This window comes from Pituophis catenifer, unplaced genomic scaffold (genome assembly GCF_029215685.1).
Source record: "Pituophis catenifer annectens isolate HBS135680 unplaced genomic scaffold, rPitCat1.0.hap2 SCAF_4, whole genome shotgun sequence".
Lineage (NCBI taxonomy): Eukaryota > Metazoa > Chordata > Lepidosauria > Squamata > Colubridae > Pituophis > Pituophis catenifer.
In genome coordinates, this window is record NW_027256884.1 from 78,745,572 (window position 1) to 78,762,151 (window position 16,580).

The 16,580-nt window shown below is 41.3% G+C and overlaps 1 protein-coding gene across 1 annotated transcript; it reads left to right on the forward strand.

Moving 5' to 3' along the window:
- The first annotated feature begins 12,315 nt into the window (after positions 1-12,315).
- Positions 12,316-15,044, forward strand: DNAJC28 (DnaJ heat shock protein family (Hsp40) member C28). Its single transcript, XM_070943545.1, has 3 exons — positions 12,316-12,421; positions 13,079-13,153; positions 13,740-15,044. Exon 3 carries the CDS (start codon positions 13,785-13,787, stop codon positions 14,922-14,924), a length of 1,140 nt encoding a protein of 379 aa, XP_070799646.1. The 5' UTR covers positions 12,316-12,421; positions 13,079-13,153; positions 13,740-13,784; the 3' UTR covers positions 14,925-15,044.
- Positions 15,045-16,580: the final 1,536 nt, after the last annotated feature.

Genomic DNA, 16,580 nt, shown 5'->3' on the forward strand with positions numbered 1-16,580 from the left:
CAGGCATGGACTTCACCAAACCAGCAGCAAACAAGCCAAAAGGAAAGCAGAGGCCAGCAGGTTCATCACTCCAGCAGCCACATTGAGAAGCTACAGACAGACAGCAGCTAGTAAAGCATCTTTTCAGACTGGGAAGTTGCTAAGCAAACGATTCAGCAGTTTTGAACAGAAGCTGACAGTAACGGAAGCCAATTTGAAGATGGCTAATGACTTTGATGTATGCTCAAGTGACTAAGAAGAATAGGCTATGTAGGAATAAAATATAGACCAATATAAGTGATATGTATGTATAGTTTAAAATAGCATAGGCTTATGACCTGTTTGTTAAATATACATGACAGAAACTATGCTTTTTTTTTGCAAGAAAACCTTTCCTAGGGAAACAGTGAAGAAAAACCAGTCTATTTATTCTAGTCTTTACCATTTGCAAAAAGATCCTCCTCCACTCAGATTAAAAATTTTTAGTTTGATCAGGAATCAATGTGGTTATAGCAGTATATAAGTATGCAAACAGATATTTTTAACAGAAGGAATGTGGCTATCAGATACATTTGGACAGCTGAATGTGAATTATGAAAAATATAAAAAGTTGGAAAAATAGAGCTAATTTCTGAATGATAAAATTGTGCTTTTGGAAATTTTTGGAATTCTGGCACAGATAAAGACAGAGTGCATGAGCTGCTTGCAAACTGAGAAGACTGTGGATAACAATGGCAAGGAACTGGTTGGATGGAGAAGAGACAAGTAATTTTGCTCTGGTAATATAGTCTGCCAATTCCCCCTCCTGAATTTTAAAAAAGTACTGTGGAAATATGCATTATTGGATAGTCTACCAAAATAGCAGAGTATGGCGAGATAATAACTATACAATGGCATTATTGCTATCTGGATGTGTTATGAATGTATCAAAAAGGCACAGTTTAAAAACCTTGCTATCAGTTACTCTCTTAAGAACACAATTCTACAATCACAAAAAGAAACAAGATAACTGATCAAGATAATCAAGATAATTTTAAAACTCTGGGTATATTACATAATCACTGCTTTGTTTTCCCAGCCTACCTGGGCTCAGATTGAAGTTTCTCATGCATGTTCAATATATAAAATCATTAGGCTAGTCTTCAGGTAGATTCAGCCAATAGCATGGCAATATTATAATATCTCTGATATTTAGAGTATTAATTTTTTATGAGAATCACATTAAAAATGTTTTTTGCTAACATAAAAGTATTAACTGCTTTCAGTATGTTTCATTCTTTCACGTTTACATTTTACAATTTAAATACATTTACAGATTATGATGCAGAAAGTTTCACTGCCCACTTTGCTTTGTAAAATATCAGATTTAATTTAGCACATTGTAAAAAGTCTCTTTGATTAAAAAAGTAAAGAGAACTTACCCAAACCTTCCAAATTATTCTGCAAGACTATAAACCGAAGTCAGTTTCAGTGTTCTTCCTTCTAAATTGTAAAGAGCAGCACTGAAAAGAAAATCTTCAGTTGATGTCAGATTAAGTTACAAAAGCATTTAGAGCGTGGAAGGCTTTGTGTCTAGCTGAAAGAATGCTTTACTGCGCACAACTGACAGACAACTGCCTGAAATTCCATCCCTCTGTCCAATCAAGTAAGAGGAAAATGCATTTGCATTAAGTGTATTCTTAGATATAAGGAAACATTTTTCTTATATACAGGAAAGCTAGAAATGTATTGGTAAAGATAAGGATAGGATAGGATAGGATAGGATAGGATAATTTTATTTCTATATCGCTCCTCTCCCGAAGGACTCGGGGCGGTGTACAGCCAGGTAAAAACACAATACAAATATCACAATTTAAATTTAAAAAATATTAAAAGTATTTCATTCAAGGCCAATTAGCTAAAAAACCCAAAAATTTAAGAATTCCAAATTTAAAACTCAATTATGAAGCTAGCCCTGCCTGTCGGAAGAGCAGGGTCTTAAGAGCACAGCGGAAAACTCGGAGGTCAGAGATCTTGTGTATGTCCGGGGGCAGTTCATTCCAAAGGGCAGGTACCCCCACAGAGAAGGCTCTCCTCCTGGATGTCACCAGCTGACATAATTTGGCTGACGGCACCCTGAGGAGTCCCTCTCTGTGGGAGCGAACTGGTTGGTGGGAGGCTATTGGTGGCAGAAGGCGGTCTCTTAGGTACCCAGGTCCTGAGCCATGGAGCGCTTTAAAGGTGGTAACCAGCACCTTGAATCGCACCCGGAAGACCACTGGGAGCCAGTGCAGCTCACGCAGGAGAGGTGTTACATGGGCGCATCGAGTTGCACCCATAATTACCCACGCGGCCGCATTCTGGACCAGTTGGAGCCTCCGAGTGCTCTTCAAGGGGAGCCCATGTAGAGAGCATTACAGTAGTCCAGCCGGGAGGTAACAAGGGTGTGAGTGACTGTGCGAAAGGCATCCCGGTCCAGAAAGGGATGCAACTGGCGAATCAGGTGGACCTGATAAAAAGCCCCCCTGGTCACGGCCGTCATATGCTCTTCTAAAGACAGCTGTGCATCCAGGAGGATGCCCAGATTGCGAGCCCTCTCTGTGGGGGGTAGAGATTCACCCCCTATAGACAGCGATGGCGTTAGCTGACTATACCGGGACGCCGGTAGCCACAGCCACTCGGTCTTGGAAGGGTTGAGTCTGAGTCTATTTCTCCCCATCCAGACCTATACGGCCTCCAGGCAGTGGGACATCATGTCAAGGGCATCATTGGGGTGGTCTGGGGTGGAGATGTACAGCTGAGTGTCATCAGCGTACTGATGTACCCTCACCCCAAAACCATGGATGATCTCGCCCAGCGGCTTCACATAAATGTTGAACAGAAGGGGCGAGGGGACCGACCCTTGCGGCACCCCCCAAGTGAGGCGCCTCGAGGTCGACCTCTGTCCCCCTGCCAACACAAACTGCGAGCGGTCAGAGAGGAAGGAGGAGAACCACCACAACATGGTGCCCCCTATTCCTAACCCCCTCAACCGCTGCAGCATGATACCATGGTCGATGGTATCAAAAGCCGCTGAGAGATCTAATAGGACCAGAACAGAGGAACAACCTCTGTCCCGAGCCCTCCAGAGATCATCCACCAATGTGACCAATGCCGTTTCCGTGCTGTTCCCCCGTCTGAAGCCCGACTGGTAAGGGTCCAGATAGACAGCTTCATCCAGGTACTGGGGGAGCTGTCGTGCCACCACACTCTCAACAACCTTCGCCACAAAGCGAAGGTTGGAGACCGGACGGTAATTTGCTAATACAGCCGGGTCCAGGGAAGGCTTCTTGAGTAGGGGCCTCACCACTGCCTCCTTCAAGGCGGCAGGAAAGGTCCCCTCACTCAGAGAAGCATTTATAATCCCCTGGAGCCAGCCTTGTGTAACCTCCCAGGAGGCCAGTACCAACCAGGAGGGACACGGGTCCAATAAACATGTGGCAGCACTAAGCCTACCCAGGATCCTGTCCACATCCTCGGGAGCCACAGGGTCAAACTCTTCCCAGATAATGTTCTCAAGACCTACCCCCATCTCCCCCCCTGGACTCACCCAGTCGGAGTCCAAGCCTTCCCGAATCCGAGTCATTTTATCATGCAGGAACTGCACAAACTCCTCAGCACGATCCTGCAAGGGGTCTTCCTGCACTCCCCCCCCCAAAGAAGGAAACGGGTCACCCTAAACAGAGCGGCTGGGCAGTATCATATGCGATAAGAGCAGAAAAATAGTTAAATTTTGCCGCTTTTATCGCCACTAGGTAGGTCTTGATATAAGACCTCAACAGTGTTCAGTCGGATTCAGATTGACTAGTCCTCCAGACACTCTCTAGACATCTTTTCCGACGTTTCATCTCTCTCAGCTCCTCGGAGAACCAAGGAGCCAATTGAGATCGACATCGAGTCAGAGGCCGCAAAGGCACGATGCGGTCTAAAGCCCCGGCGGCTGCCCTATCCCAGGCGGCCACCAGGTCTTCAGTCGAGTCATGTGCCAGAGTCTCAGGAAATGGCCCAATCTCTGTCAGGAACCTATCAGGGTCCATCAGGTGCCTGGTCGGTTCTGTCTCCCTGCGGCGAGGGGAAGCGGCTCGGAAGTCTAAGTGAAGGAGGAACAAAAGCATTTCTGAAAAAAAGACACGATTTCTAAAAGAAAATAAATTAATATGAAATATTAATATGAAATAAAATCCCAATTTATCAGAATGTAAGCCAGAACTTAATAGTACTAATTTTCTAATAGACCTAATTTTCCAAATACAAAGATAGCATTAGCCAAACAAATATATTTTTGGCATTTGATTTATTGGATGAAAATGCCATTGTACTATAGAGGGAATTTCTATTTGCTTTATGTCTTAGATGTTCATACTTAGGTCACATATAAGAGGCGGTGGTTTGACCCCTCCTTAAGAAGCCTAACCTGGATCCTGACGTACTTAACAACTACCGTCCAGTCTCCAACCTTCGCTTTTTAGCGAAGGTTGTTGAGTCCGTGGTGGCACAGCAATTCCCTCAATTCCTGGAGGAAACTGACTACCTGGATCCTTACCAATCTGGTTTCAGGCATGGCCACAGCACGGAAACGGCATTGGTCGCCCTAGTAAATGATCTCTGGCGGGCCAGGGATGGGGGTTGCTCCTCCATCCTGGTCCTTCTTGACCTCTCAGCGGCATTCGATACCATCGACCATGGCATCCTGCTGCAGCGGCTCAGGGGGATAGGGTTAGGAGGCACTGTTTTACAGTGGTTCTCCTCCTATCTCTCGGGCCGTCTGCAGTCTGTTTGGGCGGGGGGTCAGGGATCCTCCCAGAGGCCTCTCACTTGTGGGGTGCCTCAGGGATCGGTTCTCTCCCCTCTGCTTTTTAATATCTATATGAAACCGCTGGGTGAGATCATCCGTGGTTTTGGGGTGAGGTATCATCAATATGCTGATGATACCCAGCTTTACATCTCCACCCCTGACCACCCTAGGGATGCCCTTTCCGTGATGTCCCACTGCCTGGAAGCGGTGCGGGTTTGGATGGGGAGGAACAGGCTTAGACTCAACCCTTCCAAGACTGAGTGGCTGTGGATGCCGGCATCCCGGGATCTGGAGGTTCCATCCTTAATGATCGGAGGTGAAATCCTTGCTCCCTCCGACAGGGTCCGCAACTTGGGTGTCCTCCTGGATTCTCGGCTGTCTTTAGATGACCATCTGACGGCCGTAACCAGGGGGGCCTTCGCACAGGTCCGTCTTGTGCGCCAGTTGCGCCCATTCCTAGACCGGGATGCCCTCGCCACGGTCACTCACGCCCTTGTTACCTCTAGGTTGGACTACTGTAACACCCTCTACATGGGGCTGCCCTTGGGATGTGTCCGGAGGCTTCAGCTAGTCCAAAATGCAGCCGCGCGGGTAGTTACAGGGGCGTCTAGATACTCCCGTGTAACACCTCTCCTGCGTGAGCTGCACTGGCTACCGGTGGCACTCCGGATACGTTTCAAGGTGCTGGTGCTCACCTATAAAGCCCTTCATGGCTTAGGCCCAGGGTACTTGCAGGACCATCTCCAGCCGTTCTCCCATCGTCCTGTGCGCTCTCACAGAGTCGGCCTCCTCAGGGTGCCGTCGGCCAAACAATGTCGGCTGACGACCCCCAGGGGGAGGGCGTTCTCTGTGGGAGCCCCGACCCTCTGGAATGGATTGCCCACTGAGCTCAGGACAGCCCCCGACCTTCTTTCCTTCCGTCGCGAGCTGAAGACGTGGCTCTTCCGCCAATTAAACTGATCCGTTTGGGGGTACACTGGTATAATTTTAAATCGTTTTTAATTGGGTTACTGATTTTAATTTGGTATTGTATTGTGATTTGTATTGAAGTTGTCATTTTGTAAGCCGCCTTGAGTCCCTAGGGAGAAAGGCGGCATATAAATCGCAATAAATAAAATAAATAAATAAATAAATATATGGTTCCTGAATATCTCTGGCTTTGTTTGGTTCTTTAATATAAAATTATATCCATCCACAATAGCATCATATGCTAAATAAATAAATATTCACAGTAGCCTTAATTGCTAAACAAGCTTATTATCCATGGCTATTCCCTCAGGCATATATCTCCTGGATTTGTAACCTTTGTTACATCAACAAATGGCCTTTAATTCATGAGCTGTGCCTCTATAAAATGCAACATTCCTATTAATAAGGAGAGTGTTTACAACTCTCCCCATGAGAGGCAGGGTCATACTGTCAAAATAACCAGCTTAATTGGCATTCACATTTTTCAAAGGCTAAGTATACCACATTATAAATTATTTCCCAGATTCCTATGAACTTGTATCAGTAGTATTTATCATTTGTAAAATTATCATTTGCCTATGATCCAATGCATATACATGCTCATATTCAGTCTCTGTAACCTTAGAACATTGTTGATAAACCTCAGTTCTGTTTTGCTCTGCGGACAGCAGACCATTGATTCACTATAACTTGCTGTACTTTAATAAAATGATAATGGATTCTCTCCAATTATTGGTATAATCTTAGGTATTTTTTTTCACCACAAACGGTTTAATGTTTATTGGGGATGCTAAACCATGATTTTTAAATCTTGGCATAGTTGTGAACACACATTATAAAAGGAATTGGTCATTATCCTGAACTTCTCTATCAAATTAGAATTACTAAATAACATTTTAAAACCAGTTTTTCTTTAATATGTGACACCAAGTTGGCCTCTGCATGTTCAAAATCACTAATATAGAATTGCTGATATACAGGTGATGAGTCACAAGTCAAATTTTGCATTAATAGTAGATTGTGGAATCTGAGCTGAAGTACACATTAGCATGAAGTTTTCTCTATACTCACTCTTACAGAAAAGCAGAGAGGAGACTTGCACCATGAAATTCCTATATAGTTACTTATCAAATGTAATTTCAACAGACTGCTAAATCTACAGATCAAAAATCTGGGAATGCTGGCCTCGCCTTTAAAAGGCCATCTGGGTCTTCATATCTGACATCTCCATCTTTGGATGAGCAGCTTGGTAATTTCTACTAAACTACCTAAATTTTAGGAGTTGCCTAAGGTGACCAGATTTTAATATTGATAAAGAGGGACACCATTGTGGGCGTGGCTTATTTTGTGGGCGTGGCTTGGAGGTCATGTGACTGGTGGGTGTGGCTAGCTGGTCATGTGACCGGGTGGCCATGGCTATGTGTATAGGGACTACTCAGAGGGCTGAAAAAAGTCATTTCTGACAGGTCCTCGCACTTTTGACTGGTCCTCACACTTATGACCATCCTCACATTTATGCCCGTGCAGCATTCTTAACAACCATGTCACTCATTTCACAACTGCTTCTCTTCACCATGGTGATAAGATAGGGCAAAAAACATAAAATGTGAGGACAGTCGTAAGTTTGAGGACTGGTCAAAAGTGCGAGGACCAGTCAAAAATAACTTTTTCAGCCCTCTGAGTAGTCCATATGCATTAAAGGATACAGCAATAGAGAGGGATGAAGGAAGGGAAATTAGAGTAGGAGTGAAGGTAAGAGAGGGAGGAAGAGAGGAGGAGAAGGAGAAAGGAAGAGGAAGTAGGGAGGAGAAAAAGAGGGTGGGGGAAGAGAAAGTAAGAAGGAAAGAAAAGAGAGCGGTGGTAGGTTTGAGGAGAAAGATTGCTGTACAATAAAAAAGATGAAAGGGAAGAAAGCCAACCCCAAGCAAATATAAAGATATTAAGATAAAGAATGAATTGTTAAACTTTAAAGAATAAAAGAGAACAAATATAAATAAATAGCAATAATTAGAAACACACATACAAACATACAATGTATTTTCTTTGAACAGAATATTTGGCTGGTTCACAAATTTAAACAGTGTTTAGTCATTTCAATTAAATTTACAATTTCTATATTTCCTTTTTGCCATATTTATTCCTCATCTATTTTTTTAAAAAACCAATATTACCCTTCATCCTCATCTCTAATCTTAATCAAATTCAATTTTTCCCTTCTATATTATACCCCTTCCCATTGTCATCTATTTTTATATCCATCCTCACATTGGTTAATTATGTAATTATGTAATACAGTTGTTTAATACAAATTCAACATTTTAATATAAATCAATTAGTTATATAACTATCTTTTTTGTATATTAATCAATATGAACATGAATATTCCAATTATTTCCTGCAATCCAATTTCTTACAAATCAATTAATTATATTTACCAATAATAATAAACCAAATAATTTCCCCCATATATTCCTCCAACCACAACTTAACCATTTCTGCTTTCAACATAATATACAATTATTAATAGTATCTCAATTATTACAATTCCCTAGTTAAATAGAGTTTTTTTTCTTTTGTGTTTTAAAATCTTGAACTCTCCTCTTTTGCCCTAAATTTCCCATTGTTTGCAGTTTTGCACCTACCTTTTTTGGTGAGGAAAAAGAAAAAGAAATCTCTCTCTGCCTCATTTTGTCACATTGCAGCTTTACTTTCGCTTTCACTTTTTCAGCATAGCTTTGGGGAAAAAAATCTGCTCCAGGAACTCTTTGCAGCCAATTAACCTATGCGGAAGCTGTAAGGGGCTGTTTTTTTCTATTTTTGCAGGCATGGGTCTACTCATTTGTTTTCTTTTAACACTGATCAGCTGTAGGTCGGCCCTTTGAAGCCCCACGGCAAGAGTTTAAACAGTTTTTTTTCCTCTAGCCATCAGCTGGGACTCAGGAGGCAGCCGGGACTCAGGAGGCGGAATGAAAAATCGGGACTTTTTTAAAACGCTGCGGGACGCGGGACAAATTGCTAAAAATCGGGACTGTCCCACCAAAAGCGGGACGTCTGGTCACCTTAGAGTTGCCTCACCCATTGTATGAGAGAGAGAGAGGAGTATGCTGCCTTGTTAGTGATTAAAAAATTAAAACATATTGAAATAATTCTGTAACACTACAATATTCCCTAACTATACAGCACAGAGGTATTTCACTAGAACAGGGGTGTCAAACTCAGTTTCATTGAGGGCCTCAACAGGGTCATGTTTGATGTTAGTGGGGTGGGTGTGGTGTGGTGTGGTGTGAGTGGCCAGTTCGATGTCACTTGTGTCGGGGCGCCTATGGTGACCCAAGTACTTCTGCCAGAAAAAACGGGCTCCCAAGCTCCGTTTTCGGCTGCGACAGCCTGCTGCAAAAATTTTCACTGGCAGAGGCACTGCGGGAGGGTCCTTCAATGTTTCCAGGGTGGCCCCATGGGCCAGATCTAAGCACCCCATGGGCCAGATCCGGCCCCTGAGCCTTGACTTTGACACCCCTGCGCTAGAAGATTCAATCCTGCCCCCACTCCCTTCTTCCTCCTTGGTAGACCAAAAGAAGTAAAATCAAACTGTATTAAAAAAATAGACAAAATATAAAAATGCTTTCAACTTTAAATATTAAACTATAAACATTCAGTAGTGGAAAAGAAAAATTAAAAGAAAATACTATGCTTTGGGCAAAATACAAAATGGTACTCATTTGCAAGAAATGAATGAAATGAGATTTCAGGCATAAATTTAGAAGAAATGTTGCAGAGGTTTAAATTTATTACAAATCACAAGAATGTTCTAGAGAGAAAGGGGTAATATTTTGAGACATGCCTGCAATATGAATAAGTCTAGCATTATACAAAGTACTCAGCTAATTTGTACCCAGTAATAAAGAACATTAGACTTGGCGCTTTCAAGATTCTGTCATTCTATAAGGGTTTCTGTATTCCTTGTATTGCCTGTTCCCAGAGACACTGGGAGTAGGAGAACATACACAATTTATTGTAGAAGATGACCAGGCTGAGCCCGAGCGAGTTAAATGTGTCATCAGTCTCAAGTCCCTTGCACCCACAAGAGATCGAAGTCCAGCCCACCTTCAATTATGTTGACTCTCATCTTCTGCCAATTTGCTTTGGCTGTTGTTAATCATTCAGATTAATGTCAAACACGGGAATTCAGGAGTCCAGACAGTTGAAATGAATAAAGGTTTATTGTATGCTAATGCTTGTAGAGAGCATTAGCATACAATAAACCTATATTCACTTGACCTGCCTGGCTTCCTGATTTCCTGCGCTTGACACTTATATTATTATTAATCTGGCCTATCTCAAAGGACTGACAAAGAGTACCTGTACATCATTTATCCAAGTACCTGAGAACATGAGTTGCTGTAGTGAGATTTTCTTGGTCCAGTAGCACCATAAATGGCACACCTGCTGAAGCTGGACAAAGGTCTTCCTGGCCAAGACACCCACCTGCTTATCTGGCAGTAGTCATAAGCCAACGAGAATCCCCAAGTCATAGACTAGCTCTCTTAAGTAAAGCACCACCTCCTCAAAAGGCAATAGCATAGCCAGAAGAAAACCATAATGGACAAACAGGAATGCTGCCTTGCTTGGGTTTAACTTCAATCTACTTCTTCCCATTCAGAGTTGCTGAAGTGAGGATGGGTTGCATGGAAATGATTCTTCACAATGGTATTATGTTGTCAGGCAATAGACATAAACAACCATAATTCTTTAGCATATCAACAGTTATCAGCTATTTATAGTGCTTTTCATCTATGTATCTCTAAAAAACAGTAATATCATGATGTGATTTCTATGTGTTGAGGTGGTTAAATTAATTGGTTTAATTGACTCTCTCCAACTTTTTCCTGCAATCAGAATCTGTGTTTACTTTCACTTCCTTTATATCTCAACTAGGATGAGAAAGACTTTATACTGTGGTTTGACCTTTCAAGATTGTTCACTTTGATTTCCTTTTGCACTGCATGCTCTGCAAGCTGCTGATCCAGTTCTACAGAGGAATTATTGAGTCTGTCATCTGCACCTCTATAACTGTCTTGTTTGGTTCTGCAACCCAACAAGACAGACACAGACTTCAGAGGATAATTAGAACTGCAGAAAAAAACAATTGTTACCATCCTGCCTTTCATTGAGGACCTGTATACTGCACGAGTCAAAAAGAGGACTGTGAAAATATTTACAGACCCTTCTCATCCTGGACATAAACTGTTTCAACTACTACCCTCAAAATGACCCTATAGAGCACTGCACACCATAACAACTAGACACAAGAACAGTTTATTCCCGAACGCCATCACTGGCTAAACAAATAATTCCCTCACTACTGTCAAACTAGTTACTAAGTCTGCACTACTATTAATCTTCTTATCGTTCCTATCACTCATCTCCTCCCACTTATGACTGCATGACTGTAACCTTGTTGCTGGTATCCTTAAGATTTATATTGACTGTTTCCTAATATGATTTGATTGCTTATTTGTTCTCTATGACTATCATTAAGTGTTGTACCTTATGATTCTTGATGAATGTATCTTTTCTTTTATGTACACTGAGAGCGTATGCAACAAGACAAATGCCTTGTGTGTCCAATCACACTTGGTCAATAAAGAATTCTATATTCTATGTTCAGTGACAGTTTGGTTTTTTTCCCCCATTTGCTTGTTTTGCTCCTTCCTTGAACAGATCTTTCTTCCTTGTATTGATCTCCTCTGAGTAGTCTTCCGTTCTCCCATTACTGGGAAATTTTCAATCTTTTCTACAGTGACATGTTTGCAATAACGATATGTCTTCAGCCACTGTTTCTCTCAGGTTTCTTCTACTTTTCACATAATTTGGAGGCTTTCAGCTTCTTCTTCAGGACCTCGGCATGCTCCAGTAGTGTCTCAGGCTATTTTTCTTAAGCGGAAACTGTTGCAGGAGTCACTTTTAGGGAGTTTTTAAAGCCACAAAGCACACACACTCAATTGTGACAGCAGCCAAAGCCACGTGGAGAACAGTCTTATTCTGTTTTAAAAACTTGCTCCCTCCGCTGGCATCCCAACTACATCAGAAAAACTTGAGGTTATTAGTAATTATCTGGATAGATCTGGCTAGATCAATTAGCTGGGCATATTCTTCTAAAATAGCAAAAAATAAAATAAAATAAAAATAAAATAAAATAAAATAAAATAAAACCTGGCGAAAGTAAGGCTAGTAAGACTAGTTTGTTGCAAAGACTCCACTGGGGAAAAACGGTTGCAATTATTTCATGAATTTTAATAATTTAATATATACCATTGAATTCCATCATTAATGTTGTAGCGTAATTATTCTGGATTCATCACAGAATAACTATAGTCAAACAAGAATTTTATTTTCCCTTTAATGCCGATCCAGGAAGAGGCTTTATCTTCCTATCCTGCCATGATTGGCTCCTCGGGACGCACACGCTGTCCTTAGGAAAACTACGCCTCCCACAACCCCTTTCGACATAATAGATTATTCAGAGGGACTGGGGGTTACGTCGCAGTTGTGGCTCAGTCCCAGGGTTGTTAGCGGTGGTATTCGTTATTTAATAACGCATTAAATCTGAAAACTCAGCCGACGTGTTAAAGATGACTGGCTGGAGGAGTGAAAATAGTGGTGAGATTGTTAGATGTAGCGAGGGAATGAGAGAGAGGTTTTTCTTTATTTTTTATTTTCTTGGTTAGGAGGAATTTAAATATCACAGATTCCAAATACTGCGCAGTGTTCGGCGGTTGTGGCAATGTACCAAGCTCTTCGCTACCCCCCCCCCCCCGCCTCTCGGCCTCTTATCAAATACAAATGTCGGTTTGATTCAGGCCTGAGAACTGCGAATAAATGAACAAGATAGCAAAACTGAGCTAGCACCAAATGCCAGTCCCACATTGCTTCTTTGCACTTGTCTTTTATAGGAGAGGGAAGGGGGTTCAATTAGTACCATGAACAAGCGAATTGTAAGAAACATAACTTCTTTCAGGAATGAGTCACAATAAAGGATAACGAGATAGAAAAAACAAAATATTTAATTTTTATCTGTATTAATAATTCAAATACATTCGCTAGTTCTATTATTTTACTTAAAATGGAACTATCTATCTATCTATCTATCTATCTATCTATCTATCTATCTATCTATCTATCTATCTATCTATCATTTCATTATTCCAGTATGTTCCATTATTCCATGTTCCAGTATGAATAGGAAAGAGTATTAATATAATGTATAATAAATAATGGCCTTTTTATATTTTAGTGGGAATTTTTATTTTTTCACAGTCTAAAAAGAAATCCAGTAGAATCTAGTATTTTCAAGATGTGCTAAATAACCATGCTTTTATAGAAGAATGAAAGGTAAGCATTCATGGTTTTAATCGTATAGTACTAAGAAATTCCATTATATTTTACATATCATTGTTTGTAGCATAACAGCATAATGCTATCATTCGGCAAATTCTGGGTCAAAATTTGTATGGTTAGGTTAGACAGCTGGGAATATTGTTTGTTTTTAATTGACCTAATTGATTTCCTAGTATGGGGTAATAAATCATTGACTTTTTAATCAATTACATTTTAAGTGTCACACTGTTTGATAAAAATGGACTATTTCTTTCAGTCAGTTATCTATTGAGTATCTATATTGAACTCTTAATTCATAATTGTTTATTACTCAAGATAACAATTTTAGTTGTTTTAATACAGCATGGCAGAATCAACATATTTACTAAACTAGTTAAATTCCATTGACATAATGGAATATCCAGCAGCACATATAAAAGTGCAGTACGCAACCCTTTGGTCCCTACATTTTTACTGCGTGTGTAACCATTCAATTTGGTTTTCTAAAACTGTCTAACAGGAAAAAAGTTGTAATAACAATAGGTAATTTAAGAAGTATAAATTCATAATAATTCATTTAATTCTATTTAAATTTATTCAGATTTACAATTAGGTGATGGTTAAAATATAGCTACACTGAAGAATTATGAAGTGGGTCTGTGCGTTGCTGATGAGAAAAATACACCATCATGTCTGGATGTGTTCAGCGTTGGTTCCAAAGAAAGCAAAATCAGGTCAACGTTGCTTTATCTGTAATTGTAGACTGATGTCAGATTACAAGCTTCAGAACGTTATAGACTCTTACAAGCTACTTAAACTTCAGGAAGGGTGTTCCTTGGATGATGTCAAAAATTCATTTTTAGAGCTTGCTAAACAATACCATCCAGATAGTGGATCAGTTACAGCAGATTCTACCATTTTTGTTCAAATCGAAGAAGCATACAGAGTTGTTGTTAATGATATGGCCAAGAAAATAAAATCAAGAGATAAGGAAGAGGATGATGATGAAGACAAATCGAAATCTAAAGCTGTACAACATAGACAGTATTTAAATTTCGAAGGTATTGGTTTTGGTACTCCAAGTCAAAGAGAAAGGCAGTATATACAGTTCAGAGTTGATAGAGCTTCTGAACAAGTCATGGAATATCGACAACGACAAATGGAGAGACAACTAGCTATGGGAGATGTTATGCTAGCTAAAGATGTAAAGCAAAGTAAAAAAGTAAAAATAACCCAAGCAATCGAACGCTTGGTTGAAGATCTCATTCAAGAGTCTATGGCAAAAGGAGACTTTGATAATCTAACTGGTAAAGGAAAGCCATTACAAAAATTTTCAGACTGTCCACACATTGATCCTATGACACACAATCTGAATAGGATCCTGATAGATAATGGATACCAACCAGAATGGATACTTATACAGAAAGAAATACGGGAAACAATTGAAAAGTTAAGGAAGACTATAATAACTTCTAGGAATAAGTTAGGTGATCCAATGACCATCCAAAAAGAGAAGCAATGGAAGGAAGTTTGTGAAGAATTTAGGGGAAAAATTAAGATATTAAACAAAAGAATTAATGATTTCAATTTAGTTGTTCCTATTCTTAGCAGACAGATGGTCCATTTTAATGCAGATAAAGAGATTGCACGTGTACAAGACATCTTTGAAGCCCAGATGAAAAATAAGTCCGAGGCAGAAGCAAAGAAAACAGAAGCTGAAATGGAACATGGTAGACATGACATAAAAACCTTTGTTTTAAAGTGGATAGCTCTTATTTTCAAGTAAGATCAAGAATTTAGTCATTTAATTTCATAGTCAACGAACTTTAAATAAGATTCATAAGACATGCCAAAGATGTTTTGGTTTTGTCCTATTAACTATTGGAACAATCCCTTATTCAAACTGAAGAACTGAACTGAATTGCAAAACTACAAATAAATGTTTATTAACAATTGTATTTTGGTTGAGATTCTTTTGTCAACTTAATATTTAGATAAGGTACCTCAAAGGAGCTAATTTACATAATGCGTTCAAAATCTGGAACCTGTGACTCCTGTGGAATTGAAATATGGCAAATTTTGTAAAGCATCTTATGACATAATACAAAAAGTCATAAAACTTTTCCTGTGGTCACCTTCTGATGTTTGACTATGCTATACAGTTCAACATAGACTATTTTCAAGGCAGATGAATCTCTCAATACCTCCTTGTTTAAGAACATTTATTTTATTTTTATTTTATTTTTATTTATGTAATTTATATGCCGCCCTTCTCCCGAAGGACTCAGGGCGGCTTACAGGGAAAACATTCAACAGAACGAAAAATTACATAAAAATTAAAATCCAATTAAAATTTGATTAAAATTATTCCAATGTAAAAATCACCCCAGTGGATCAGCCCATTTGATGAAAGAGCCACATCTTCAGTTCGTGGAGAAAGGAGAGGAGGTCAGGGACTGTCCTAAGCCCGGTGGGCAGCCCATTCCAGAGGGTCGGCGCTCCCACAGAGAACATTCTCCTCCTGGGGGCCGCCAGCCGACATTGTCTGGCTGACGGCACCCTGAGGAGGCCCACTCTATGGGAGCGCACAGGACGATGGGAGGATGGCAGGAGATGATCCTGCAGGTACCCCGGGCCTAAGCCATGTAGGGCTTTATAGGTGAGCACCAGCACCTTGAAACGGACCAGAAGGACCACTGGCAGCCAGTGCAGCTCGCGCAGGAGAGGTGTCACACGGGAGTAACGAGAAGCCCCCATAACAACCCGCGCGGCCACATTCTGGACTAGCTGTAGCCTCCGGGTGCATCCCAAGGGCAGCCCCATGTAGAGGGCGTTACAGTAGTCCAACCAAGAAGTAACAAGGGCATGAGTGACTGTGGCAAGGGCATCCCGGTCTAGGAAAGGGTGCAACTGGCGCACCAGGCATACTTGTGTGAAGGCCCCCCTGGTCACGGCCATCAGATGATCTTCTAAAGATAGCCGTGAATCCAGGAGGACACCCAGATTGCGTACCCTTTCTGAGGGAGTGAGTACCTCCCCTCCTATCACAAGTAACAGGACCACTAGATCACGAGATGCCGGTATCCACAGCCACTCAGTCTTGGATGGGTTGAGTCTGAGTCTGTTTCTTCCCATCCAGGCCCGTACCGCTTCCAGGCAGCGGGACATCACAAAAAGGGCAAGCCCAGGGTGGTCCGGGGTGGAGATATAAAGCCGAGTATCATCAGCATATTGATGGTACTTCACCCCAAAACCACGAATGATCTCACCCAGCGGCTTTATATAGATGTTAAAGATCAGGGGGGAGAGAACCGACCCCTGAGGCACTCCACATGTGAGAGGCCTCGGGGTGGATCTCTGTCCCCCCATCCATACAAACTGCGAGTGGCCCGAGAGGTAGGAGGAGAACCACCGTAAAACGGTGCCTCCTACCCCCAATCCC